Source organism: Strix aluco, chromosome 9 (assembly GCF_031877795.1).
Source record: "Strix aluco isolate bStrAlu1 chromosome 9, bStrAlu1.hap1, whole genome shotgun sequence".
Classification (NCBI taxonomy): domain Eukaryota; kingdom Metazoa; phylum Chordata; class Aves; order Strigiformes; family Strigidae; genus Strix; species Strix aluco.
This window is the reverse complement of record NC_133939.1, coordinates 19931592-19959553: the sequence shown is the minus strand read 5'-3', so window position 1 is coordinate 19959553 and position 27962 is coordinate 19931592. Positions and strand designations below refer to the sequence as shown.

Below are 27962 nucleotides of genomic sequence, written 5' to 3'. Positions count from 1 at the left end.
GAATGTACAAGATTTAAACAGATTCTCCATTTTATTTCCAATAAAAATTTAGATCCTAGATGGATACAGCATCTGTAAAAGACAAGATACAGAATCATGTTAGAAATCTTGTTATTGGACTTTACTATTTTAAATATAAGTTATGCAGTTACAATCTAGATCAATCTCTTGAACTACTATAAAAGTGACTCCCCCATTTACACAGAAGAGGTGCAAGAATTGAAAAGTGTAATAACTAGTCCAGTGACTTGAAGTAGCACTTTGCTGGGGTACAGGTGCCCCCAGCAGCCAGCCCTCCTGGTCACTGACAGGAAGAGTCCTCACGGGTCTAGTTTCAGGATTTAACTGCTGCTCCTACTGTGCTTTTTCTAAGGCATAGGAGAAAAGACAGAAAAGAAAGGAAGGACTGCACCCCTCTGACACTCCTTTTGACACCACCACTAGGAAGATACTGCATCAAAACTCTGGGTGAGGGACCTAGAGGGACAGTCTCCCTGAAGCCTTGTGGCTAATACACTGACTGTGGAGCAGGTCCTAGTGGACAGGGCAGGACAACACACCCCTCAGTGAAAACATCTGGGAGGCAGGAGGGAAAAAAAGTCTATCAACTGGTAGGAACTGGAGTAGAAGGGTACAACAACACATGTACAAGATCCAGGGAAAAGAGATCAAGATAGCTTTAGAAGAGAGCTGAAGAAGAGTCCCAGAACTCAGAGAGCCTTTGCAGAAAACCTGAGCAAGCACACAAACCCCTTAACAAGGAGACAAACCCCCTCAGCACAAGAAGCCAGCAGCAATAAACCTCTCCTAGCTCCCAAAGGAGCACTTATCAAAGAGCCATGCTGACTACACAACAACAGAACAAAATCATAGTTTAAGATTTTCCCTCATACTATGTGGGATTAACAGGCACCCCGAAAACTGCCAATAAATATCTTGTTGCTAAAATAAATCCACTTACCACCCGGATTCTGTGTCCAATGGCCTTGGCAGGAAGGTTGGAGCGGAACTTGGCACGAACCATGCCGCTGTTCCCATGGGCGCGGGTCACCTTCCCCCAGATCACTCGTGTCCTGTTGGGCTTGCCGCCGGGGGTTACAGTGTTGCTGAGGAAAGAGAGGAAAAGGACTGCTGAGCACGCCACCCGCAGCTCTGGGCACACGATGCAGCCTCTTTAAAGCACTTCCGTAACTTTATTCCACAGCCACCTTTAACTGGACTGCCTTATGCTTTTATTTACCTGTGAAAATGGCTAGGCCTGGGATTTTCACTATACCTTCCAAATGGGTAAGTATTGCAGCTTGTAATTTATCAGAAGCTGCACTGAAGAAGTATTAACAAGTCACAAAGCTTAAAAATTTGGAAAACACCAATGCTAAGATGATCAAACTGAAAACTCATCAATTTCAAAGAAAATGCAACATCTTATTTGCAAGATTTCTCCAGACACACCAAAGGCAGGAGAGGCCTAAGCCACAGGGATAGATTGCAAAAATCTGCTTTAGAAGAAAAGTCATATGCCATCTTGGAAATGATGGGGGTCAAGTTAACAGCCTGATCAATTCTATTCAAGGCAATTCTGAACTCTAACAACTACACTCAAAGAAATAAATAAGTGGAAAATAATAAGTAACTGTTCTTAAGGCCTCCACCAATGCCAGCACAGCAGAAGTGACAGCACTGACATAGGCACGCAAGAGCCAGGACACAGATTCCTCCAGGTGTCACAAAATAATTCTGCCATTTAAGTAACTCAATAACTGATAGTACTCAACATTAAATTTACCTCACTTCAGTTTACTCTATCAACCCGCCTTCAGTTTTTGCCAGTCTTGGGCAAAATTTGTTTCCCATCCCATTTGCTCTGTAACATACAATTTGTAATAGCCAATGATTATTTCACATAATTTCATGATCTGAATTAAGAACACATAGGCCAATTAAAGCAAAAATAACCCAGTATTTTAAAAATGAAGCCAACCCAGGAAGCTGGTCTACACAGTTCTCCATGGACATTCTATTCATAAACTGAGCCCACTTTATTTTTGTTCTAACAAAAGCTCTGTAAACAGACTGCTCACATCCTGGCATTTGCAAAAGCTGATACAGGAGTTGGCTACTTTAGCATAACAATAAAAAGTGACTTACTTTTTAGCTTTGTATACATAGGCACACCTCTTGCCCAAGTAGAAGTCTGTCTCCTGACGGGCATAAACACCTTCAATTTTCAGAAGGGCAGTGTGCTCCCGCTGGTTTCGGAGGCCACGTTTGTAGCCAGCAAAAATGGCCTTGCACCACAGCCTAAAAGCATTGAAAACATTTACAAATTATAATTCACTCCAAAGTATCAAATGTAAAAACAAATCACATTCTGTTTCGCAAAAAACTTTTCCACACCAGTAGAAATTTAACTGAGGAAAAAAACCTCACTGCTTTTGCTTTTACAGATTACTGCAAATCCTTACATTTCAGTCAGCGGAGGAAAACTAAGTAACTGGGACATGAAGTATTTATGAGAACTTCGTATCTTTCTGCTTCTTACTAAACCCAAAGTACTTCAACATTAGTAGGTGTTATGTTTTCACAGCTACTCTGTGATGAGTAAACATTACTTTTTTTTCTATACCCCACATAACCGAGTCTCCGTGTTGCAGTAACTGCTACAGAAGATACTAACTGCTGCTAATCTGTAGCCTCAAAAGAATTAACTGCAGCCTACGGGCAGCTTGAAAGACAGCCCCACATGCACTGGGCAAGGGACATTACACAAACTCCTCATCAATTCTTCACGACAAAAACCTGCCTGTATCATGCAAGTAAAGCAATTATAAGGCTCATTCCACACACCATGACTGTCTAAACTGCATCCAGCAACTGTCCCAGAATATAGCAGTATTAAACTAAACTATCCAGTTCTATCTTCCACACATGCATAACAGAAAATAAACTCCACAGATAAATATTAAGAAAAAAGCTGTGATGCAGACTCAATCCCTGCATCCATAAGAAAACTCGATGGCATAGCAGATCCCTTACTCAAAGAGACAATACGTCAAAGCCTCTACTGTACACTGAAGGTTCACAAACACTGTGCTCACAAAACCACCGTTAATATCGGGAACCTACTGACAGGCCGCGGAAAGCGTGGCACACCGTCTGAACAGCTACAACCACCTTAAGGCAGAGGCTTCGTAACAGGGAGACAAAACTGTGGGTGTTTAACAGAGGGCCCAGCAGGATACTGGGCAGAGGAGCTGGACTGGAAAATGAGAGCAGCCACAGGAAAACGGATCACTGCCCGCAGTTTTAACAAAGCACTCTCAGAAATGCTCAGTTCACAAGAAGACTTGTCAAATGCACACTGTAGCAGCGAGCCGAGAGCCATCGCAGCGGGGCAGGTCACTCACCTCCCGGTCATGGTGTCCTCCCGAAGCCCTGGTCCCAGCAGGCCTAGAAACGACACACAAGCCATGAGCCTCCCAGGCCGGCGGCTCTGCCCAGTCGAGTGAGCGGGAGCTGCCGCGGGCCCGGTCCGGCGGCCAGAGCATCCTGCCGGCCGGGGTCCATCCAGAGCAAGGCGACGAGGGCACGACGGCCGCCAGCACCCGCCTCACGGTGGAGGAAAGGGGACCCCTCCGCTTCCCCACAGAACGCGACGCTCCAAGCGCCTCAGACCCCCTTCAGCTGCGGGCCCCAACCGGCGGCCGGAACCATCCGCCGCACATCGGCACCATCCCGGCCTCTACCCGCTCCGCACGGCGCCACCCGCGACCTACGGGGATCCCCGCGCCCACCGGCGGCCCATGGCGGGGACACCTCCCCCCCGCCCTTCACCCCGCGCCGTCGCTCCGCGGCTCACCCCCACGGCGCCGGACCAAAATGGCGGCGAAAGAGAGAGCCGCGGCGCTGCCTTCTGGGATATGGGCCGGGAAGGACCCCCCCCACGGGCGGCCGCAAGCACCGCCTGAGCGGGAAAAACCCAGGCGGCCCCGGCGGGGTGGGCACATCGGCCCCAGCGCTATCCCTCGCCCCGTCCCCCGCGTCCCCGTTCTCCTCCGGGTGGCGATCCTGGGAGGGGCGGCCCCAGCCTCGCCGTGCAGGCACCCGCCTGGGCAGCCCCGCGAGGCCCCCGGAGCGTGGTGGTCGCCATGGAGACGGGCGCCGCCACCGCCGCGGCGTCTCGGTGAGCGCCGCAGCGGGCCGGGTCCGGGCCGGGCCCAGCACCGGTAGCGGGCGGGCAGGGGGTAGCTGGCCCGGTACCGCCGGCCCAGCCGCTGTGGGCAGGGTCCTGCGGCCGTCCGGGGTGGGAGCGGTGTGTGGGGGTAAATCGCGGAGCGGAGGTTGAGGGGAGGCCAGGCACAGCGAGCTGGGCCGCAGCCCGGCGACAAGAACCGGCTGCGGCGGTGGAACAAGCCGAGGAGCCCTGCGAGGGGACAGCGGGGAGGTGAAGGGCAGCGCTTGGTGCTTCTGGGGTGGCCAGGGCTCTGGGGCCCTCTTGTGATGCTGCTCTTCGGGCTCTGCCTGCCTTCCTCCGTTCTCACCTTGAATCAGTAAATCTCAACATTTATGTTACTCTAGATATCACCTTGGTGACAGAAAACATGTATTTCTATGCTCAAATCCTTGTAATGAAGTCTCACATTCCTGTGTTTTTTCTAAATAAGAATATCTGGAAGCATATACTTACCCATTTTCCCAAGTCAGGGTCATTCACTCCTGATTTCTGTCACTTCCCTCACATAGACAGAAATTCAGGTGCATGTTCAGAGCACTTCAAACCTCTGCTCAGAGAAAGAACACAATCCCTGCTTTGAGGAGAATAAACTACCTGTCAAAACACTGTTTTCCAGCACTAGAAATGCCATAGCAAATAAATGCTCCCTAAATCTTATCTTTTCCTGTTCCATACAGATTTAGTCCCATATGGGACATACAGCTAAAAGTAGCACCACGACTTTCATTCCTGCACTCGGTTCTGCTGGGTTCTCACCACTACAGCCTCAGAGAGCAGGAGCAGAAAATCGTTCTCTGTAGTCAGGATAAAACCTAAATTGCATCTCTAAGCCAAAACCAAGATTACTTCAGCCTTTCAAAGTTTCTTTTCTTTTATATACATTTTTTTTTTCAAATGAGCAACTTATGTTCTAGCATTTGTAGTGGTAGGCAGAGTTTTGTAAGGCCACAAATACTTTGCTTGCCTAAGAGACATTTTTTTTGGTAAAAACTAAGGTATTTCTGATTTATGGCCCAGCTACTGCCACTGTGAATATTCAGAGTCTCTCTTTGCCAAACATTTGGAAAACAGAGCTAAAAGAGATGTGACATTCTCAGCATTGAATTTTCTCACTGGAATTCACTGGTATCTCCTTAATTGACTAAAAGGAATGCTGCAAAAAATGCTGCCTTTGAAGCCATTTTAGTTTATCAGGCAGCAGGATGGGAGAAATGTGCATCCAGGACTCTCACACAGCAGAGGGAGTTGCAATCCCCAAAGGAATAGGAGGCCAGACCTTTTATACAGTTGTTTTAAAAATTATTTCTTGATATGTTTTTCTTTCCCTTTAGGTCAACAGGGAAAGAATGTCAACCCTAAACTCTTGGGGGAAGCTGAATCCTTCACATTTTTTTTTTTATTTTTTTTTTTTTTAATTAATAGAGTTTAATGAAGGAGTTCAGCAAAGGGCAGTGATTAAAGTCAGTGCCAGTGGCTGCATTGGGATGGTCTGTGGGCGCTTCATTAACACTAAAATCCAGGGAGAGCTGCTCACTATTTGTAGTGTTTCTTAATGCCCCAGACAGCGGTTTCCTTCTCACTTCCAAGTCAACATAAGTCCAGAGCATACTGGATTGGCACATGCATCTGCTGAGTGAGTATATGGTTATAAGAGGAGATATATAGGAGGAGCAAACCAGCAGGCTTTCAAGAAACATTCCAGCTGTGAGCTTTCTTAACGCACATTAATATCTTGAGTTAATTTTCTCCAGGACAGAAGCTGCTGATGGGACAGAGGAAAAACTGTTGCATCCTCCTTTGTATCCAAATAAGTCACTTTTTCCTATGAGATCTGCAAGTGTTATTTCTTCTTTCAGGAATGCTGTCGTAATCATCTGTCACAGCCATCTCAGAACAAATCTTTTTTCACCATATTTTTAGCATTAGGACTCCACATGTAATAGATTATTCTTATGTTGTTTAGACTCAAAATATGGATCGTAGATTTCTTAAAAAGATAAAAATGAGTAACACATTTAAGAAATATTTTATTAGTGCCCGTTGACTGGAAAGACATCGTCTGACTTTATGTAAAAATACTTAATTCATGCATCTCCACTTCTATCATTGATCCCAAGGTTGAAAAGAAAGGAAAAATGATGGTTTTAGTTTATTATATGGATTATTAGCTATTTATTTGTTAATGATATTATCAGATTCCTATCTCAAGCTGTAGCAATTTTTTTTTAATAAGAAAAAGGAGAGAAAACAATCTCAGAAGCAAAGGGAGGAAATCAGTTCCTTCTTAGTCATAGGTGGCCATCAAAAGCCCTGAATAGTGGGATTAATTAGGTAAGTCAGCATAAATAGTGCAAGAAAGATAGTAAACATGTTGATAATATTCAGAATTTTGCTGTTATCTTTTCCTACCATGATTTAAGCAAGCTTCTTGAAATAATTTAGGGTGCCTCTACCATTATCTTGTCTGAAAGGCTGTGCCATATCTTCATCCATCCAGAAGTTAGAAGCCTTATCATAATTGCCTGGTTTAGGGGAAATTACATTCCTTTGACCCTGGACCAGTATTATCCTTCAACTTAAATAGCTCTGTTCTCCCTGGTATCTACTCTTCAGATGTATTTACAGAGAGTAATCACAGTCCTCAATTCTTTTAACATCTTGGAAAACAGAATTTCTATTCCCAAGATCACCCCACTAGCCATCTTCTGTAGCTGTGCATGTTTTTTAACACAAACAACTAGAAACATGCATCATCCTTATCCGAGGTTTACTGATGTCTTATGCAGCGGCACTAATGCTTCTTTACATTTGCTGAAAATACCGGTCCTGCTACATCATAGCAGTTTGCATTATTCATGGTTCATAACACTGGAGCCATGCCACCCCCGAACACTCTCTTCCACCCTGTGCTCCCAACCTCATAGCAGAAATTCTTGTGAAAATCCTTAATGCAAGACTGTGCACCTGGTAGTCTTGCATTCTGAGTTACTATTCAGTTAATCGAAGAAAAGGGTCTAGGCTGAAAGGAGCAATATTCCAGTCTCATTGACTATATATCATGAAAAAGACTGCTACTCACATACTAAGCTTTCTAGTTGTAGTCTTACGCACAAGGAGAGCCGTGGCCTGTTACAAAGGACAGTACATTTCAATACATGCTGCATTAAACAGCTTACTGCAAGAGACAGGGACATCAGGAAACAAATACGTAAAATCTAACTTATTTTTGTTTTACCTATTCTGTACTAATAGACATCTAATAAACCTGCACTGAAAAGTGGCCCATTCTTTCTGCCCAAGTGAAATTAATTTTATGTTCCAACTGTAAATTACTAGATTTTCTTCAACAAAAACACCAAAAAATGATGAGGACAAATGGTACCAGTTTCAGAGAGGTTATAGTAAGTATGCATTTTTTAAACACTTGTAAAGTTGCCTGTGAAAAATCACTGATTTCCAGTGATCCAAAGCATAACTGCATCTAAACCTCTTCACTTTTCATAGAATGTGGCCATGTCTTATCCTGTTAATCATGCTAACAGGCATTGTCTGATGTATTTCCTTGGTATGCTTACAGATTGGACTGTAATATTCTGCAGACCTAGAATTTGTTTATTCAAGGATTTTACAGATGGCACAAATCCAGTTGTAGGTACAGCAGCCAAATGAAGATTTTGTTAGTGGACGTTGATGCTTCCATTGCAATGACATTCAGGATCTCAGTTATCTCAGACTCCAGTTGTGCAGGGTGTTATACAAGAAATACCTGTTTTGTGAGTATAGGGTTTGGAGGGATTGTCTAATGGCTTATCAAAACATTAAAAATCTCAGAGAATTTCTGCATTGTTATGCAGGTGTTTTCTTACGCATTTTTCTAAATGGACCAGTTTCACTTGGATTAATATTGAATTTCCACTGTCCCCTAGATGCGGTTTCACAACACTCCATCTGTAAGCAATGCTTAAGTGTACATCAGAGCAGTTTCACATTTGAAGTGCAATTTAAAATAAAACAACACAGAATGTTAAAGATAGTTTACTTAACCCAGATATTGGTTCTTGTTTGACCTTCAACATCTCCAGGTGGTAACAGTTCCTGCTGAGGGGATTGGGATCATGAAAATGTTAAGGCCACACAGTAATAACGGGGAATGATTAGACCACGAAGGTTCACCATCTGAGATTTTACATGACATGTGGATTTATTTTTTTTCTTTCTAAAAAGGCACCTTCATTACATTGTTCCCCAGATCACAAAGTCCATCATGAAATCCTCCTCCCCCTTGCACTGAGTGGTGAGGCCACCTCACCCAGTTTGTGCCTTCCATACCCCTTCCCTTCTCAGCCTATCTACCCAGATCTAGTGTTGGAGGGACCAGGACCTACTTTGTTTTGTGAAAGCTAAACATTCCCACTGTCCCTGAATGCAGCCATTAGCAGAGCATGGCTCCTCTTATAAACAGTGTATAAAAAGCTATAAACAAAGCTAGGGAAGTGTATGAAAGGCTGCAAATAAGGCTATTTCAGGTCTACCTTTAGTTTAAACTTCTGTTACTAACATTACTAACACCATAGCGTCTTTCTCATTGCTATCTTTTGTCTTTGTTCCTCTTAGCAAGAGCACAGAGACTGAAGAAATGGAAAAATTCACTCATCTGGAAGCTCTGCTGTTTACTGCTGTGCTGGAGAATTGTGTTGATCAGCTCTCAATTCTTGGATATATCATGCCAGTTTCATATGAGGGCAAGACAGACATCAGCCATGTATGTGCCTCTATCCTTCCTCTTGAAAGGAATCTCTCTTAGTTTTCTTCTTGTCTCGGTTTTATGTCTTCTAGCAGCATTTTTTAAAAATCAACTCAGATATTTTTTCTGCAAAGTGCTCCATAACCCTTGGGTGAAGAAACACAACATAAGTGCATGGATGAAAAGTTTTAATATTTATACTGCAGCATCACTGAGAAGTCTTTTTCAAGACTTTGTGTAAAGGATCCTACTGACCCAAGATGAGGTTTCTGAGCTTATAATTTTAAAATTGCAGTGGTTAGATGACAAGCAAAGGATTAGAAAAAAGGAAATAAACCATATCTAGGTTCTTATACAGATATGCAGCTATTTTAAAAATGCAAAAGAATAGGATATTTGAAGGTACTAAAAAACAGGGTATTTTTGTTCCTAAGTCCATGCTAAAGTTCCTTTAGTCTCCACAGACAATGAATTAAGAATGATTCCACTTCAAAATATATTAGTAACTACCCATTCTCCATGACCATTATTAATTAGTTGATTTCTAATAGATATCATAACTAAGAGGGTTTGGGCAGAGATATAAAGAACAGAGAAGAAGCCCTAATGCTCAGGCAGAGATTTGTTGCTGTGGAGGAAGGTGTTGTGATATTTCTGGTAGCTGATAAACATAGGAAACAGAATGGGACCATCCTGAGGAGCAGAGGGTTATAAGTTCTGCTCTCATATATTTTAAGTGACATAGCAGGCTGTTTCCACTTTAAGTGGGTTTGAAACTCTTTTTAAGAGGAAGAAAGTGTGTGATCAGTATGGAAATAAAAACTGGGATCGGAGTTTTAAGATCTAATGCTGTTCACTCTGTCTAATGTACCACTTAAGAATGCAAGAGGAAGGTAAATCAACATGTTGTTTTCTATATACTTCCTTTCCACAGTACCTTATTTTCAAAAAATCCATTGCAAAGCAGCAGAAGCTGATGTTACAGTAAATTTCAGGGCATGAACGATGCTTAGACTGTGCAATAGAGGGCACTCCTCCCCTTAAGAGAGTCCTGTTAGCCAGCCTCACCTGTTGCCAGAGGATGCTTCTCCCTCCCAGAGCTAGCTGGGTGGGAAACCTCTTAGGTGCCAGCAGCAAAAACACGGAGCAAGAGCATATCTCTAGGACAGTAGGAGTTGTTCTTCTTCAGACACGCAGACTCAGGTTGATTGACCTACTAAAGGTACACTTAAATTATAGAGAAAACACCGTAGCTTTTCTCTTCTCTTTTACAATTTTCTCACAGACTATAAACCCTACTTGTGTTCTTAAAGATGCCAAAACAAATCAAGAAGGAAACAATTTAGAAACAAGAAAATGGCTTAGGGAAACTACTTGATAACTTTGGTGCTCTGTAATTTGCTACTCCTCTCCGTTTCTCAGTTTACATTTGGCTGTTATCATTGTACTAGTAAAGACCTGTATTTACAAAGTACCCTGGAGCTCTGTCAGTCAAACAAATCAATGACATTTTCAAAGATTGACATCTAAATTTCAGCTGATGACATTTTTGAGGGGATTAATCACAGTGTTGGCCAGCACCTCACTGATTTTCTGAATCGTGGACTCTTGTACTTTGCTTCACGCAGTGCATCCCCCAGAGGAAGCCAGCCTTTCTATTTGCTGAATTCTGGGCAAAAGACTAGCAAAAGATAAACATCTAGGAGACTACAGAGACAGTAACACCTGCAGTTTACAAAGTCCTTGCTCTTACATAGTTATTTGGTAATTATTAGTGTGTAAGTCCCCACTGTTTACAGACAATCCAGTTATAGCCTGTCTTGAACTTTCCCAGACGTTAAAAAACATCTATCAGAACATTCATAAAACCTGCATGATATTAAAGCAGTTTGTCTGCCAAAATTAGTTCTTTCTGAAGTACAGCCATCACCAGCAAACTATTTAAACCTTTTTTTTTCTAATTAACTATGTAATTTTCATTGGTCTGTGTATACTTTGCATGCAATTCATTACATGTAAATTGAACTGTCCAGAAATTAAGCAAGTAGTCACCTAGACTCCTTCTGTAGTCAGTGGTGAGTCAGGCACTGCCAGAGGCTGATCCATCCCATCCGGAGATGTCCAAGATACCCAGAACGAAGCAGCCCCTTGCAGTGCCCTGCACACTGCCCTCACGGACTATGGCACCATCACAGACCACTAACGGAGCCTCACTCGACAAGTAGCTTCTTGGAAGTACTGCTGGCATGCACAGTTGCTGCCCTGACAGCTTGTTTTTATTGTGCTCTCTGTGCTGTGTTGGGACAAATATGTGTGTGGCTGTGGAGGGATCTGGACTGAGAACTGGTGCTGCTAAAATTAACCTTTTTTTTCCTTTTTGCTGGAAAATGTTTCAGTTCAGTGAGTTCTCTAACCCATTTCCCCAAGCAGCCAGGGTGGTGAGTAGGCAGCTATGGACTAGGAGGGGGCTGGCAGTGTCTGCATTAGCTGGCTTCAGCAGTACTGCTATTATGTGTTCAGCCACAGAGATGCTGGTAGGCAGACAAGAAATGTATACACCCGCATTCTTACCCACAGCACATAAAGCTGAGAAATTCCTAGAAGCAGGGCCTTGGCTGATTTTATAGTGTGCTTTTAATTTTCTGGGGCTTTTTCTTTTTTAATAGAATTGTACCTAGCCACAAGATACCTTTCCATGTAGATGAGAGCTGCCAATATATTGAATTTCTTCTTTGAATTAATGTTATACTTTCTCTGCTATCACTCAGTCAAAAAAACAGCTAAGCAGATAGCTGATGTCTATCACTTTATTTTCCACACGCCTCAGCTCTTGTTATAACAGTAATATTGTAGGGAAAGGTCATGGTGACAGGCAGTGGGGAATAGCTAAGATGGAGAGAAGGTGGAGGGGAAACAGGCTAACAGTCTTCCCATACATAAAAGCTGCTGCAAAGAAGGACAGAATGATTTTTTTCTCCGTGCCTGTGGAGACTAGGACAAGAAGCCAGGGCTCAACTGCAGCTGAGAAGAAAAAACTTTCTTATGGTAAAGATGGTTGTGACATGCTGGCACTGGCAGGAGGGTGCATAGTCTCCATTGCTGGAGGTCACGAAGAACACCAGGAATGACACAGTCTGGACTATCATCTCTTATGGTAGATGAATTCACCTTTTGAGGCCTTTTCTAGTCTTGTCACTTTAGGACTTTCGATCCCATAAACTTTAATAGGCCTACACCGTGTGCTCACAGCTAACCAAGATAAATGTTTCTGCTTCTCCACTCTTTGCAGAATGTAACATACACTATCAACTGCTCTTAGTATAGCTTCATCGTAGTTTATTATTAATTTTCCTTCCTCTCACATAATGTTGCAGAGGGTTTATTTCTACCAATGTGCAAGTGGGTCTCTCTTATTCTTTTTTAGTCTGGCATCCCGGAAGTGAAAGAAATCACAGAGACCCAGAAGGAGCTGGACATTAACTACCAAGAGCTTATGTCAGCAAGGCAAGGGAGTGTGGAAACAGTTACCTCCATGTCTCTGAAAAGCATCAAACACAAGCAGCAGCTGGGGAAAACTGAAGATCTAAAAAGTACCCATCATCTTTCCAATAGGGCCATGAAACACAGTGCTCTGTCTGTAGAGAATCTCAGAAAAATTCAGGCTGACAGGTGAGTGAAGCACAAATATGATGACTGTGGGGGATGCTCAGAGCTGTAAAGTTCTCAGACTATCTCTTGAAAGCAAAAATACAGGCTTCCCACTCTCTCACTGCTGGTGTACCTCACTCTTGGTCTGGAAGAAGTACCTCTAAAGAGAGCAGCGGGGTCTAGCTTCATAGGCCATTTAGTTCTGGCCTTTGCTTGCCTCTGGATGCCAAGTAATGACAATCAGTTTAGTTTGAATGGAGTTGCAAAATATTACCCAGCTGATAATGGTTGCTTGGGTGGATTCATGCCAGGTACAGCCAGGGCTGATGTTCTGATACGTGGAGTCAGGTTCCCCTAGCAGGTACGTCCAGGCAAAGTGGGATCTGAGTGTTGCCTTGTGAACTCGGTTATTCTGCAGGGCACACAGAGCCTCTATGGCAGCTACAGCCATTCTCCTTTACAGAACAGATATAAAGACCAAAGAGTTTCTTTCTTTTTTAAAATAAATTTTATTCCTGCACCAAATTCCAGTGCCTTGATTTGCAGAAATACCAGCAGTCTTTGGTTTAAAAGACAGACTGGGGAGCTGAGCATTCAGTATGCATTTTTCTGCATCCTGGCTTCCGTCCTTTAATGTTATTTCAACAAAGGGCTTAAAAAAGATCCTAATACAAATGAGGAAAATGCAGCTAAAATATAAATACCATATGCACCATGAAATTCAATAAACTGGGCAAGCCCATGTATCAGCTTAGGGCTGTACTGGGATATTTTGGCACTCAGACACACTTGTCTGCATCCTCATGTCTCACTGTCCAAGAGCAGCCTTCCTCCTGATGGCAGCACAGTCTGGCACAACATGGATATGTCTGTGCCTCTTTCTTTGCTATTTCCTAAAGTAGCATTAGGGACAACATTTTTGAATTATAAACTTCAACCAATCCTAATAGAGAGTTCTCCACATGTATAGGAATCAGGTATCATGGGAGAAGCACTCCTGGGTTTGACAGACAACAGAACAGAAATGGGATCTTATATTTCCTTACTTTTTTAGCTATAAACAATAATGGTTAAAGGTGTCAGACACTATAGTATCAGCACCTATAAAATACTCTTGTGTTTCTTTTCTTCCTGGCAGGCAGTATGCAAGTGAGGTAATTACAGTCACTATGAAAAAGATGCAGGAATCAGGAAAATTTAATAGCCTAACAGAAGCTAATGAGAGAGAGAAGGCAAAAAAGAGCAAGTTTCATGACTTCCTCACCAGGTCAGTGTTGTGTTCAGTACTTTCCTGCTTAACTGCTCAAAGCCAAAGTCCATTCCCCCTCAGTACATGCTAAAAAGGAAAAAAACCCATGCCAAGATACAGAAAGGATTCAGCTTTTTCATCTTGAATCATTCTGTCAGCTTTACAAATTGCACTTCTTTCCCTTTCAGAAAGAAATAAGTGATGGTTTTGACACTGATCTGAGCTAGGAGTTGCCTGAGCTTTCACCACCGTGGACACCAGTGTCTGCATTAATGCAACTGCTGCTTCATATCAATTAAAACATAATGTGATGTAGGAGCTCCCTGATCTTTAACTCCTTGTCCCCAGTGAAAGCCAGCGCAGCAGAGAATCTGTTCAAACCAGGGCCAGCAACATATGGTCTTTAGGTTATGTGATGCCCAGGAGGATCTGCTCTGACCCATATGCTAATATGCTCCCTTTTCCCAGTAGCAGCGAGGGACTAGCACAGATGGTGAGAGAGGCAGTTGTCTTATTTAAGGCTAATCCACCAGCCACTGCATTATAGATCCTCTTCTGTCCCACATCTGATAGGGTATGGATTTGTTATAATCTCAACTCAAACTGGTGATTCCTTAGCTCAAACTTCTGTGCATTAGAGGTTTGAAGTTTTTTTAGCACGGGAAGCTCTGGTTCAATCCCCAGCCTGCCAGAGAGAATAGCAGTCATCACAGAAGTATTTGACCATTTTAAAGCTACTTTGTTCTGTGTAGCAGCTGAGGCCCATCACTTAGGGTAGACAGCAAAGCTGCTCTTAAGTCATGATTTGTCATCAGTCCAACCTACTGAAACAGCCCTGGTGGTGGCTCAGTGGTCTGCCTCCAGTGCAAGTCCCCAGCTTCCAGTGAAATGTGTGATTTCAAGCACAAAACCCAACTCTTCCACTGTCTAAACCCAAGGAATTTATTGTTTACCCATGGAAGGGACAGAAAGCAAAAATGAAAGCAGCAATTGCTTGTGGAATAACTATTCAATACTAGAAGATGGAAAGGAGCTGACAAATTATAATCAGAAAGGACATAATCATTTTTATTCCATTCTGTCAATCATATCTAGCCACTATGTTGCTTGTTCTACCATATCTTCTTTTCACGGAATGAATTTAATCTGTCTTTCAATATAATATATACTTGCCTGGTTTTGTGTCAATATACTGGGCTGAAAGCAGTCTGCAGTAAGCCTGGAACATTTTTTCAGGAGCTTTTGTTTATCACAGTCACCCAGCTAAGGACTCTGAAAATGAAATGCATGTTTGATTATAAGGTTGGGATAGGGTATGAAGTCTCAGGTACCAACTCTAGTATTCAGTGGCTTTAAATCAAATCATAAGCACAAAAGCTTAGAAAAGCACTCAGAGTGAAACAGGATAATAATAAGACCTAAAACATTACTGCATCTGTTTTGTTTTAAACAGGTAAAGAGCTCTGTAGCTTTTGGCCTTCACTCATATTCCTTCATGGATCTCAGAATCTGAAGCAGTGTTTTTTGAAAGATTTTAAATCTGATATGAAAAAAACATATTCCATATATATAATTAAACTTACGCAATTTGGCACTGTCTGCTGATGGGGCATGCTTCTGCACACAAACATGGAGATTTTTGCCTGAACTGCAGAAACTGTCACTCAATGATAGGCTTCTTCCCTCTCTGCTATAGGAATCACATCATCCTGATGTCCGCTCCAAGCTTTCAACAAGAGCATGCCCTGGTTTTTGGTTCATTCCCCTTTTGTTTCCCTTTTATTCCCATCCTCTGTGCTCAGTCTGTGCACCTCTTCTTTGGGGATTAATTTACCAAGTCACTAGCTTCGGTGGAGTCTCTGTTCCTGACTTGCAGATGTGCTGCCTCCCCGAGGCTCAGACTGAAGAGATAAATGCCTTTTTCGCTACTCAGCCATGGGAAGTCTTCTGCTGTTCTGAAGAAGCAGGCCAAGATTTTGTGTGCACTCATTTTAGTTCAGGTGTTACAAACTCATTGAGCAGGGTAAGTGGGGCAGTGCTCAGCTAGGTGCTGCAATGTATCAGGAAACTGGAAGTTCTCCTTCTAGGTAAACAGCTCTTGTCTTTTTTGAGATATTCAAGTGGTGGTATTTTCCCATTTTTCTTCAGGACAGAGGAAGGAAAGAAGGAGATAAAGTCACTCAAGAAACAGCTGCAAGATGTCAAGAAAGAAACTGAAATAGAACTTCAGGTGAGATCACTTCACATTGGGCATCACACCAGGGGGGAAGCCTGTTAGTGAGCTCACCTCTGCTGCTCAGGAACTAGCACTCAGATTAGAGGATGTGTGGCATATATGATGACCCATCATTTAGGAAGACAGAAGCAGAATAATTGCAATAAAGATCTGTGTTCTGAATAAGCCAGCTAATGACTTCAAGAGCAGTGTCTAATGGTTTTCAAATGGGAGGTCAAAATGCTCATACTCATGGGAGACCATGATCAAATTAGAATACCTCAAAAACACTGCTGGGAGTGGCAAAACACAGACATCTGCAATCAGTAAGAAAGAGGTTATCTGCAGATAGCAGTATCTAAGGTTCTGTCATACTTAACTCACGCAGACGTGACACCTGGCACAGAAGAAAGTGTGACGATGAGAGAGTGAGAAAGGACATCTGGCATAGGGGCATGTAATTTCTCTACCTACCATTTTGTCTGGGGAAAATGTAATTATTTTAATCTCTTTTTCTAGGCTTCCAGATATTAGAAAATCCCAAACATGGGAGTCCTACACAAGGGCAGATCAAAGCTATTGCCCATATGCTTTCAACTTGATCTTTCTGGAAAGCTTCAGCCCTTCTGTCTGCAGCATACAAATGGTGTGTGCATGCACAGTAAATCTGGGGCATTCTGGAAATGTCAGACTTGCTACACAAGTGCAGATCAATTGAATGGTGTATCACTGGTCACTTTGCTGCTCACCAGACAGCTCAGACTTGATGCTCATGCGTGCTTTAGAGCAAAAGCACATGCAATTCTGTGCAGAAACATGGAAATGTAGCCTAGCCTTGCTGAGGCAGGAAAGAGTGTGTGACAGAAAATGAGCAAAAGGCAGGCAGGTTCAGTGCTATACAAGGACTGGAAGAAGGAACAAGAATCTGACGCTTGGTTCAGTACTGAGCAAGAGGACAGCAAAGGCATCTGAGGAAAGAATCGGTATCACTAAATTTTGTCTTTGGACAAAAGTATGGACAGTAATCAAGCCAGGATATAGTTGGCTACAGAGAGGAATTTTAAGCCACTGACATGCTGGTGAAGTACAGTTTATAGAACATGAGGGTTTTGTGTTGGCAGTCTGGATGCATGTGCAATGGAAAGTTGAATTGTAAATACAGGATGGTTGTAAGAACATGAAGTATCTATTTGCACTGGTAGTGTATGCAGCTATTCATAACTGATGAAACACCAGAAGTCCAGGGGAGATATTAGAACAGCAGAGAAGAAAGCAGGAATGTACAAGATGGGAACATTAATTTAGGTCAGTATTCATCTACTAGCAGAGATCCTGGAAATGTGTAACGTACATTGGGAAGTGTAGCAAGATGAAAAGAACACTGGAAGAAAACTGAACATAACAGGAGAAAGAAGAGGAGTCACTGAAGGAAATGGAAAGTTAGCAAGTTAGGAGACAAACCAAGAAAGAACAGTTGTGGGAACTAAAAGAGAAATGCAGGATATAAACTTTTCTTCCCTACAGATTTGAACAGAACATCTAAAGGATGTAGAGGTCAGAGCCAGGACTGAAAAGAGGAGCTGTATACCTCAATATATACTTACTTACTGCCACTGGAAATGGTATGGGAACCTATTTCCAGGCCCTATGGGACAACCCAAAAGTCCCTTGACATCTGTGTGGCAGTTAAACGAAATAAGCTGGATAGTTTGTTGGGTTCAGAGACTATGTTGTCTGTTTGCTTCTGCACATTGTCCCTTCTCAGTCAGATTCTGGTGGCTCCTGGGAAGCTCCTGTTCTCCCACTCCCCAAGCTAGTGAATATGATGAGGTAGTTCTCCTTCTGTGCAGTGCTCCTCAAACCTCACAAGTGTCTCTGCACACAAATACGTATCTGGTTCTGGTTTCAGGCCTTCCCAGGGACAGGGGGCTGTAATCATCCCATCTCACACTAGCAGCAGTGTCCTGGCACTGTGCAGTCAGGCTGGGCACTTCCCTCTCTCCTGCCCTGTGCCTCTCCTACCTGTTGCAGTCCTAAGAAGGTGCGTAGCTCCTGTGCTGAGAGGGTGCTCTCCTCCATGTTCTTTCAGTATCTTCTGCTAATTTGGTTCTTGCTTTTTGCCTCATCAAGTGGGATCTGCACCCATCTGGGATTTTGTTTTTTATATTTCCAGCTTAAAAGTCCTTTTCTGGGCTTCCTTAGAGTTTCAGCTTTGATAACAAATCAAAGACAGGACTACTTTCAAGTACTGCTTTCCTCCTGTGCCAAAAATAATGGTGTCTCACTGTGTCTCCCAAGGGAGATAATTTCTATTCGCTTCATATGGGATTTTCCCATAGGCAGTTTTACAGACACTTGCATGATTTGTCACCTTGCCAACTAATTAAAAACAAAAATACAGCTTGCTGATTTTGGAGTACTTTGAACAATAATAATGCACAGACCTGTAGACAAAAGCCTACATGGTTGTCTCCAGTCTAGTGGATGAGAAAACAAAAGAGAGCAAATCTAATCATGGAACCAGAAAAACACGGTCTTTGCTTCACGCATGTTGCCTATATGTTTGTATTTTCAGCCTTGCTACCTCTTAATGAGATGCTAATTAATGTTGTATTAGACTGCTCAGCTCATTTTTCTTACTAATGGAACACAAATTAAATGCTAAGTGTTCCTATTTGTTTTCTTTCCTCTTGGAAAACACTGATGTCTCCAAAGGAGCTGAAATGATCAGTCTGGTTTTGCTCTTACCACTCCATGCAGGAGCATCACCGAGAGCCCCAGTTTGGCTGTTGCAGTGTTCATTTTCTAGCTTGTACAAAAATATTCACTTTCTCCAGTTTCCTGGACAAGTGATGGCAGCCTGTACAGATTTTGAAACAAATTAATATTGTATGGGATCATATAGTTTAACATAAAAATTTAGGAAATGTAAACTTTAGAATTCCTATTTTGTTATTCACCCAAAGACTTTTTATGTCCTGTAGGTTTTGTGGTATACTCATGCCATACATGTGTGCAAGTCATGGTATAGTTTTATAACAAGCAGTAATATTGCAGGCTACCTACCAGACAGAAAAACAAGACGTTGCACCACGGTACCAGTGAAAACAGGTCCATAACTTTTATTCTGTGTTCTCATAACACACCCAGCTCCACTGCATCAGTGTGCCACTCAGTAGTGCTTTTAGGAGCGTGACTAAAATCCGTCATGTTTCTTCCCATATCCTCTCCCAGGAGGACAAATGCATCAATGAAGTGTTCTGGGGGAATGTTTTAAACATATGTACACACCTACCGGTGCATGTTGCTACTGGAGAAATGCCCCAGGTGATTACAGTAAAGGGCACAAGGTTTGTGATGGTCCTGAGTGACTTCACTGCTGGCAGAGCCCTGAGGCAGCTCAGCGGGACCCAGAGCTGACGGTGCACTAGATCCAAACTTGGTTCCAGAGGGACTCCACGAGTTTCAACAAGAGTGCTGCTGCCAACAGGTCTGCTCTCTCCGCCAGCAAACTGCCCCTCACGCAGCTCGCTCCCACAGTTGCTGGGACTGGAGCTGAGCTGGCAGAGGGCTGCAGAAGCCATTCTGTTGAAGCTGGGGGACCTTCCAGGCCTGCTGTCCTTTTGGCTGAGGCATTTCTTGGGGGTGTGCAGCATGGGGATGTTCTGGCAGCTGGGACAGAGATGCGGGCTACAGCCTTATGGAAGTGTCTGTAAGGCTGCACGTTGTGGTTTCGGGGGAGCAGGTCCAGGCTGCGGCAGGTGTGTAGATCTAAGCATATCTTCAGGCTTTGCAAGCTGAGATAGTGCAGCTGCCAGTGGAAAGACTTGAGCTCATACGCACTCGGTGTGGAAGCAAGGAGGCAGGCGGCAGGGCGCTCTGCCGCACGCTCACTGCCTGCACATAGCACAGCACCCGTTCCCCTGCCCCCTCCGAGTGCCTGCCAAATGGTGTGCTGCTGGCGGCAGGGGTTTATCCGACTGCTGGAGGAATTCCTCTGTTTACTCCTGTTTGCTATTTCCGTAACTAGCTGTATTTTAAGTGACTGTAAATACTAATTGCTGTGGAAGAGCTGAGAGATCTAGGTAGCACTAGCAAGTGAGATAAAGTAAATGAACACAGGAGTGCGCATACTGTCTCCAGCTAAGCACAGTTGCTTTTGCAGCCAGACTCCTATGGCACTGGGTAACAGCAGCAGACAGGCCTCTCATCTGATGTCTGCTTGCGGAGAGATCAGAGACAATCGGCTTGTTTACCTGCTTGCGAAGCAGACGGGCTCTTGGCAGCTATTTCCTGGGTTTTGATGTTGGTCTCTGCCAGTTTTGTGATTGTTTTGGACACATGAGGTATGATTTTGCATCTTTGGTTTGCCAGATTCAACGCTGAAGCCATCCCAAACAACCAGCCCAGAGGTTTACTCCATTAACGATGAAAGCGCTCCGTGTCCTGGCTGGGACCTTTGCTATGATAAACCAGAATGAATAAATATTAACTGATTTTCCCAGTGCCTGTCCCTGAAGTTGAGGGAACAGCATACTCTACAGATGGTGCCCATAGCTTGTGGATATTTACTGCTGCATTTACTCCCTGCAACCTAATACCAAACGTGCCCCAGCTCCGCAGCACCGGGTCCATCAGCTGGGCTGCAGTAGCTGCCCACATGCCTGCAGCCCACTTTCCCTCTCCAAGCAAATGCATTGCTGCAAACTACCCGTGGGGTTTTGCATTTCACTTCCCATCTGCTTTAGATTGTGTAACCAAGCCCCCAGACCCCCCACCTCTAACGAAGATGTTTTACAACACCACAGACCAAATCCAAACCACAAACATGCCAAACAACAAAGAAAACAAACACAGCAGATGGGCCCCCAGCCTGGCTGAGGCCTGGGGTGCTGGAATCAAAAGCACTTTTTCCTCTGCTTTACTAAAATATGAAATGAAAAATAACCTGGTGAAGTGTTCATGCTCTGCCCCACCTCTCTAATACCTGAGTATGTTGTAACCTAGGCTGAACCCTTCTTTTCTGGCCTGTTTGCAGATCCTTAGCAGATAGCAGTAACATCAGCAGCGCTTGGCTTTGCTGAGCCTCAGCACCACAAAAAAATCAGTAGTTTTTTTAGCATCTCCCCAGTCTCTCTGCCAGCCCCTCAATTTAGACATGATTCCACCATGACACAGGAAGACAATCTCAAAATAAAGTGGTACAGTCACCTCCCATGTCTACTGACCAGGAACACAACCCCTCCCAATGCCCGCCAAAATTTCATACCAGGGAAAATAAAAGCCATTACCAGAAACCTTAATAGGGCACAAATACGTCATGTCTGTAGCTGTCAGCAGTCATATGATGATATGGCCATAAAATAGTATCTGATGTTGGAAACCTTCAAAAAAATGTGAACACATGACTTTTAAACCCACAAAACAGCATTGGCCAAGGCCCTTAATTGTCCTGTGCCTTACAAACATACTTTACTCTTCCTAACCATGTCTGACAAGGGGTGCAGAGGGAAGGATTTTCCTTTTAACTGTTCCAGACTCTTCTTCTAAGGAAACCTTTTCCAAATGAGTCATGCTGCAGAGGCTTTTAAACACAGCACTATTGAGCTGGCTTCTTCCTGTGGCATTTTTCCATGTTTACACTGCTAAGGAATGCGAGGGTGCTTCAGAGACAAGATATGTGGGCTTCAGAACATTTAAATGCCAGCACTTTGGTATTTCATCTTCAGCTGCAAGGTTTGGCTGATGAATGTCAGACCCATCATAGCATGGCAGGAAAGCCAAGAGAAAGGCTGTAATGGAGCAATCAGGCGCCAAATCAGAGGCAGTAAGACTGATCTTGTGTAATCGCACAGGAGGCTTTGATGACCTTTTTAACTCTTGCTACAAAAGTCTAGAGTTTCTCATTTTACAGGCGGTTCTTCCAAGTTCCAACCCCAGATTAATGAACTTTCATCTGTTACACAAAGAAATTAATTGAAAAGGACTAAACGAAACAACAGTCCCAAATCAAGCAAATGCACTTTGCTTCCTGAGCATGCTCCAAGAGCCGGACAAATGGGGCAAGTTGGCTCAGGATTCTTGCCCATGGGGGAGCTCTTGGGGACAGAATTCCCCCCCGGAAAGCTCAGCTCCACTGCAAAACAAGGCTTGGGGAGAGGCTGGGAGCTCATAGCCAGCTTTTCCTTGACACTGCTTCCTTACCCTGGGTGTATGCTTTTATAACAAAGTGGCACCATCTACCTGGTAAGAACTGTTTAAACATATGAGCGAGACAAGATTGGATTTTCACCTGTTCCGAAGGTCATGTTTATATGGTTGCTACATAACTAGAAAAAAATAAATCCAAGGAATAGAGTATACTTTAGGAAATCAAACTTTGGCATATGTGGGGCTGAGACATTATCCTCCTCTTACAGATGCTCACTCACTGAGACGGCCTAATCCAAGAGGTTAGTACAGCCTAACTTTAAGCAATTTAAATTATTTGGCTGCTTTCATGCTTATAAGCATGACTGAATCTATTGCTGGGCCAGAGACCACATATGAATCTAAGCTACTTGTCTCCCTTGTTTGAGCGGGATGTGACGCTAGTGTCTTCTGAGTTTATCAGGGAGTGGAGATTTAGATACAGTGAGCTGACCTCAGTCTCCAGGCTTGCTTTTGTGCTTCTGTCTCCTCCACTAGAACCGAGATAACATGATTGCCTACCTCAGAGATGAGCTCCAAGAGATGAAGACCAAAATGAACATGGAGAGCCGCTACATGAAGAAAAGCACAGACCTCCAGGTCCACCAAACCCAGAAGAAGTGCAGCAATGCAGAGAATGTCCTGGACAAGGAAATTCAGGTAAGCCCTTCCCCATGGCCCCTACTGGAAGGCATCTCCAGTTAGTAAGGAAAGAGCCCTCCCTCTTTCCCCAGATGCCCTTTCTGTCCTCCGTCACAGTCACCAACACAACTGTTTGAATTGGATCAGGAAACTCATCCAGGTTAGAAATCATTATCTCTCCATGGCTTCTCTGTATGGTCCTGCAAACAGCAACAGCATGGATGGCATGGCTGCAGGAGACAGGGACTGGAGGCAGGGACTGCTTAAACTAATACCATTCTCAGAGAAACAGACCCATAACTACGTCCAAAGGCTGTAGTTACAAGTCTATTTAGCAACATAAGCAGCCTGAGCTCCCAGCATTGCCCACAGCACATCCTGCTGATAGAGCTCTTTGTGTGGCCATAAGGTGAACTGGACTAGAAAACTGTTCTGTTTTTGCAAGCTTTTTTTTGACTGATCAAGGTCTGATCTAGTTGTCCCTTTTTCATGGATAGCTCAGGGGCAAGGTCAGCCTCAGTTAATTTTGTCACTGGGAAAAATATCTGTGGACTGCACAGAGAGCTCCTGCACTCTTGTTCACCAGCTCGGCTTTCAGCAGCACGTGTGTGCACACGTACTAACATCGTCCCTCATGTTTTCTGTCTGCACTGATCACAGAAGTTGAGGACCCAAACCGATGAGGAGATTCGAGTCCACATGGAGATTGAAAATTTCCTCAGGCAACACCATAAGGTATGTGTGACTGTCCGCTAATGCTTCAAATAGCAACTGATAAACACTATATCATCAATTAGTGCCTAAAGAAAACCAGTTATTGCTCCATCAAATTCACCAGGTTCATGATTGCTGCTGTTTGAATGACTACTTATCCTCAAGTCTTAATTAATCCAGCTCTCCAAGATTTGGGATTTGCTACGCTTGGATACATTGCCTTAAAATTAAGAGTTTATGAAATGATTGGCAGTTTATTCAGGTGTTACGGACTTTTCCTCCCTCAGATAGTTGTATTCAGCTAATTGGAATTTTATCCAGACCTTCTGTGGCAGTAGCTGGGGCTCCCAGCAACTCAGTGCTACTGCTCAAAGCGAGGGCAACAGTTTGACAGACCCAAGTGTTGCACACAGGGGGCTCTAAGAAGGAAATGACACAAACTGCCAGCTCAGTTTTGCCTTATCTTAATCTGAGGAAAAGTCAGGATTGGATAATTCCCAACTCACAATTATTGTGCTCATTTTCAGCAGCAACCATGAATGTCCTTGTACTGTTGCTCCAGAGGCTCTGAGCTTTCCAGCATCGACAGCAGTGCCCATTACAGTGAATAACACTGGAAAGCTCATAAACCATATGCCTGGAACTGTACCTGTACTGCTGCAGGGTACCTAAAAATCACTGCCAGTACAAGATTTAGTAGAAGATAATACATTTTTTAAAATGTAATTTGAGTGAAGAAAAGTGCTGTACCTTGTGAGCAATTAAATAGTGTCCTCTACATACCAGAGCCTTAGTCTGATCAACACTTCATAGTGAAGGGACTTTCCATGTACAAGCTGCAGACTGTCTGACCTCCACCAGAAGGCAAAGTACAAGCCTCTCTGTGCTCAGGCAGCAGCTGGTGGCTTTAGAGGGGCCCACAGAGAAGACGATGACCATGCCCTCCATCTCCCTTGTGTGTCCAGCTGTGATGCCGTAATGAGATTGATGCTTTTCCTCAGATTATTTTTCCATGCAAGCAATCATGGTTGTTGCTATGGCGAAGTTATTCATGAATGGGAGGAAGTCATCTGGGTGACTGTTTCAACAACACCTGCCCTCCTATTCACGAGTGAGACAAAGCCAAGTTCACAACCTGAAATAGCGTGAAGTGCTGTCCCCTGGGACCTTATTCCTGGCGTGCTGAGCTTAATCCAGAAAGTAGGTAGGGAGCCGGGCAGAGGATAAAAGCTTTCTCACTGACAAATTCAGTTCCTTAACCCCCGGCTCCCTCTGTATACACACAAAGATGGCTTCTGGTTCTCAATTACTTCACCAGGATTGACTGTGCACAAAACTAACCCCCGGTGCTGCTCCATTCTTCATGCACCTCTGAAAGCCCAGCCTAGTCTCTCTTCATCCCCAGTCCAGTGCTGCAGCTTCTGTGGTGAACCCCCAGCGAGGGACCTGCAGGCCACCACTAATTTATCACTAGTCAGAGGGATTTGACCCTTTCAAGACGAGAAGGCAACACTGACCATGCAAAATTTACGGGACTCTTACCACCATCCTGACAGCAGGCCACATAATAGTAGCAAACCTTTCCCCTGTGCACTCTTTGTACCATGCTGAGCACCACTCTGTCCCCATGCAGAAGGTGGAAGAGAAGCTGGAATACTGGGCGGACAAGTATGAAAATGACACAGACGCTAAAGACGAAGAACTGGATGCCCTAAAAGCAGCAAAGGCAAACAACTTGGAAATGCTGCAGAGACTGGCTGAGGAGGTAAGACAGCAGCAGCATCTCCGTGCTCACCCATGCAAAACTGGCTTTTTCCTACCTTCATTCAGATACGGAACCAGGACCATGGGAAAAAAAATCAGTAATCTTGAGGTGTAGGGTGCGATATAAGCAGTGGTCCTGGGAAGGCAAGGACCGAGCAGTCATCATCTATTCGCCACCTGTGACATCAAGGAGGGATGATGATGCTTCCCCTACAGCTATTTTCAAATACCAGCAAATAATCAGAGAGCTACTGACAGCCTTTGTGAGGGGGCAGGATGCTGTCCCATCCCATCAGTGTGCCTCACCTTCCTTTGTTGCCTTAGTCTCAACAAATCTGCTCCTTCTAGCAACATCGGGGTAAGACAGGCTGAGACTGGAAAAGGCAGCTCATCCCTTCCTGCGGAGCTGTGCAGTGCTCTGTCATAAGGGAACTGGTTCCAGTTAAAACCATTCCCGCCCCACACTAGTTTCTTGGTTGACTGCTGGGCTCTGATCACAGCTACGCAGGCACAGCAGAGCAGGCGGCACAGGGCAGAGAGAAGCGTCTAGAAAAAGGGGTGTTTTAAAGCCAGAAGGAATTAATCATTCCTTACTATCCCTTGGTCTGAGATGATGGGACTGAGTTAGATGTTTCCCTGCTTGTGGGCTCATTTTTCACTCTGTACACTGTCATCTCGGTGTCCCGAGCGTGTTTGTACATCATCTGCTGCCTAGCCTGGGGGAGCACAGGTCCTTCCTGCCACCATCTGTTGCCTGAGACGCCATCAGACAGCCATTTTACAGCACAGGATCAGAGGGTTAATTACACCCAGGCCGTGAGAGGTTTCACTTTGGCAGCAGCTCTCAGTGCCTTAGGACTGACAGTGGTAATGAGCAACATTTGCCATCTGGATTTGGGAAAGATCAACTAAAGGACATGGGGGAGGAAGGTCCCTGCTTACACATTGCCCTTGGGCTGCAGGGGAGCTCCTCAATGCCCGGGGTGGGGACCCCCACCACAACCCCCGGGCTGGAGCAGCCCCCGCTGCGCTCTGAAAAGCAGGTAGCAGGGATGAGACCTGCAGGCAGCCAGAGAAGACTCCTTACACCAGGGTCCCGGTGAGCCCTGCCCTGCCCTGGCAAGCTGCTGGGCAGAGTGAGCCTTGAAGGTTGACCCTGCAGTTTAGGGGATGTGTTTTTCATGCGGCTGTTGCCACCCCTGTGCTATCTTGCAGTGCCAGATATTTGAGGAAACCATCATCAGTGACCGGGCAGAAAAGGAGGCTAAAAGAAGACTACTCGAGCAGGATGCCCTGGAGCTGAAGAGCATCCTGAAGGTAAAGGGGAGCAAAGATGAGGCAGTGCTGCTCCATCGACAGTTGGAGCCACAGGCTTTGTTCAGGCAGAAAATGGCCCAAGAAAGCTGGCTGGTGTGGGGTGGCACAAGCAAAGGACAGACAAAGCCTGTCCCTTTCTCCTGGGGCAGGCACAGAGCCAGCTGCAGGTTTGAGAAGGGAGCGGAAAGGGAGAAGCCGGTCTCCTCAAATGATCTGGGGCTGTGTCCATCACACCAGCCCCTCGGCCTGGGCGATACAGGGAGGGTCACGGGGCAGTTCCCCCGCTCCTGCCCTTGCCACCACCAACAGCTGCCCTTGGCCCAGACACAGACACCTTGAGCATAACCAGCACAGGCCCAACTGCTGCTGTGTGGGCCGGGCTTCCCTCCTGCAGCTGAGGAGCGCAGGAGACTCTGGCCATAGAGCTGTGCCAGGTACCACAGCAAGTGATTTCCCCTAAGACCTCTCTGTTGCCTCTAGCTGCAGGCCTGGTGGAAAGGCACAATGGTCCGCAGAAACCTTGGCCCCTACCAGGCCCTCAGGAAGATTCAGGAGAAACAGCTATCAAAGCAGAAAGAAAAAGGGAACAAGGAAAAATCCGGAGCAAAGAAAAAGATGCGCTGAGTAAAAAAAGCGGCCACAGATGTGCTCCAGGGCTGTTGCTGGGCAGGGTGCTGCTGTCTGTCTGTCTGACAGGACAAAATAAACCATCTAACAGAGCTCGGACTATTCTGGAAAACAGAGTTCATGACAGACACAGGTAAGGTGAAGCTGCAGTAACTCTTAAGATCTTGAAGCTGCTCTTCACAGTTCTCCACCAAAAAGGGAATTTGCATCAAAGCTGTGAGAAACACTATATCCCCCAAAGTGCTTTATGGAAACACGACAGCTAGCGGGAGGCAATCCTGGTAACAGCCCCGTAACTCGCCTGCCTGGGCTGCTCTGCCCCGAGAACCTCCTCTGCAGAGGCCAGAGCAGGGGCTGTGGCTGAAGCGCCAGTGTCTGCTGCGGCGCTAAGGCGGGGAGGGCCCGTCACCCGGCTGCCTGTGCCAGCGTTAGTCGGCAGGGAGAAAACTGCTGACAATTTGCAGTGTAAACACAAGGGCAGGCAAAGCACGCAGCTTTCCATTCCCCGAGTCCTGCAAAATGTCAGCGCATAGACAGGATAGCTCCAAATACCTCCCGACCGAGGGAAGGAACAACGGAAAAGGCCAGCCGGCCACGCTGCCTGCAGGAGCGGGCCTGG

General features: G+C 44.8%; 2 protein-coding genes across 2 annotated transcripts; one reads left to right on the top strand and one right to left on the bottom strand.

Moving 5' to 3' along the window:
• Positions 1–12: 12 nt before the first annotated feature.
• Positions 13–3988, bottom strand: RPL35A (ribosomal protein L35a). Its single transcript, XM_074834063.1, has 5 exons — positions 3860–3988; positions 3408–3450; positions 2149–2301; positions 962–1106; positions 13–72 (listed from the first exon to the last, which is right to left on the bottom strand). Exons 2-5 carry the CDS (start codon positions 3416–3418, stop codon positions 49–51), a joined length of 333 nt encoding a protein of 110 aa, XP_074690164.1. The 5' UTR covers positions 3419–3450; positions 3860–3988; the 3' UTR covers positions 13–48.
• On the top strand, positions 3804–27962 carry DRC9 (dynein regulatory complex subunit 9). Its single transcript, XM_074833266.1, has 11 exons — positions 3804–3885; positions 3970–4183; positions 8849–8996; positions 12403–12647; positions 13765–13893; positions 16024–16105; positions 22778–22939; positions 23582–23656; positions 25269–25400; positions 26615–26716; positions 27197–27962. Exons 1-11 carry the CDS (start codon positions 3804–3806, stop codon positions 27338–27340), a joined length of 1515 nt encoding a protein of 504 aa, XP_074689367.1. The 3' UTR covers positions 27341–27962.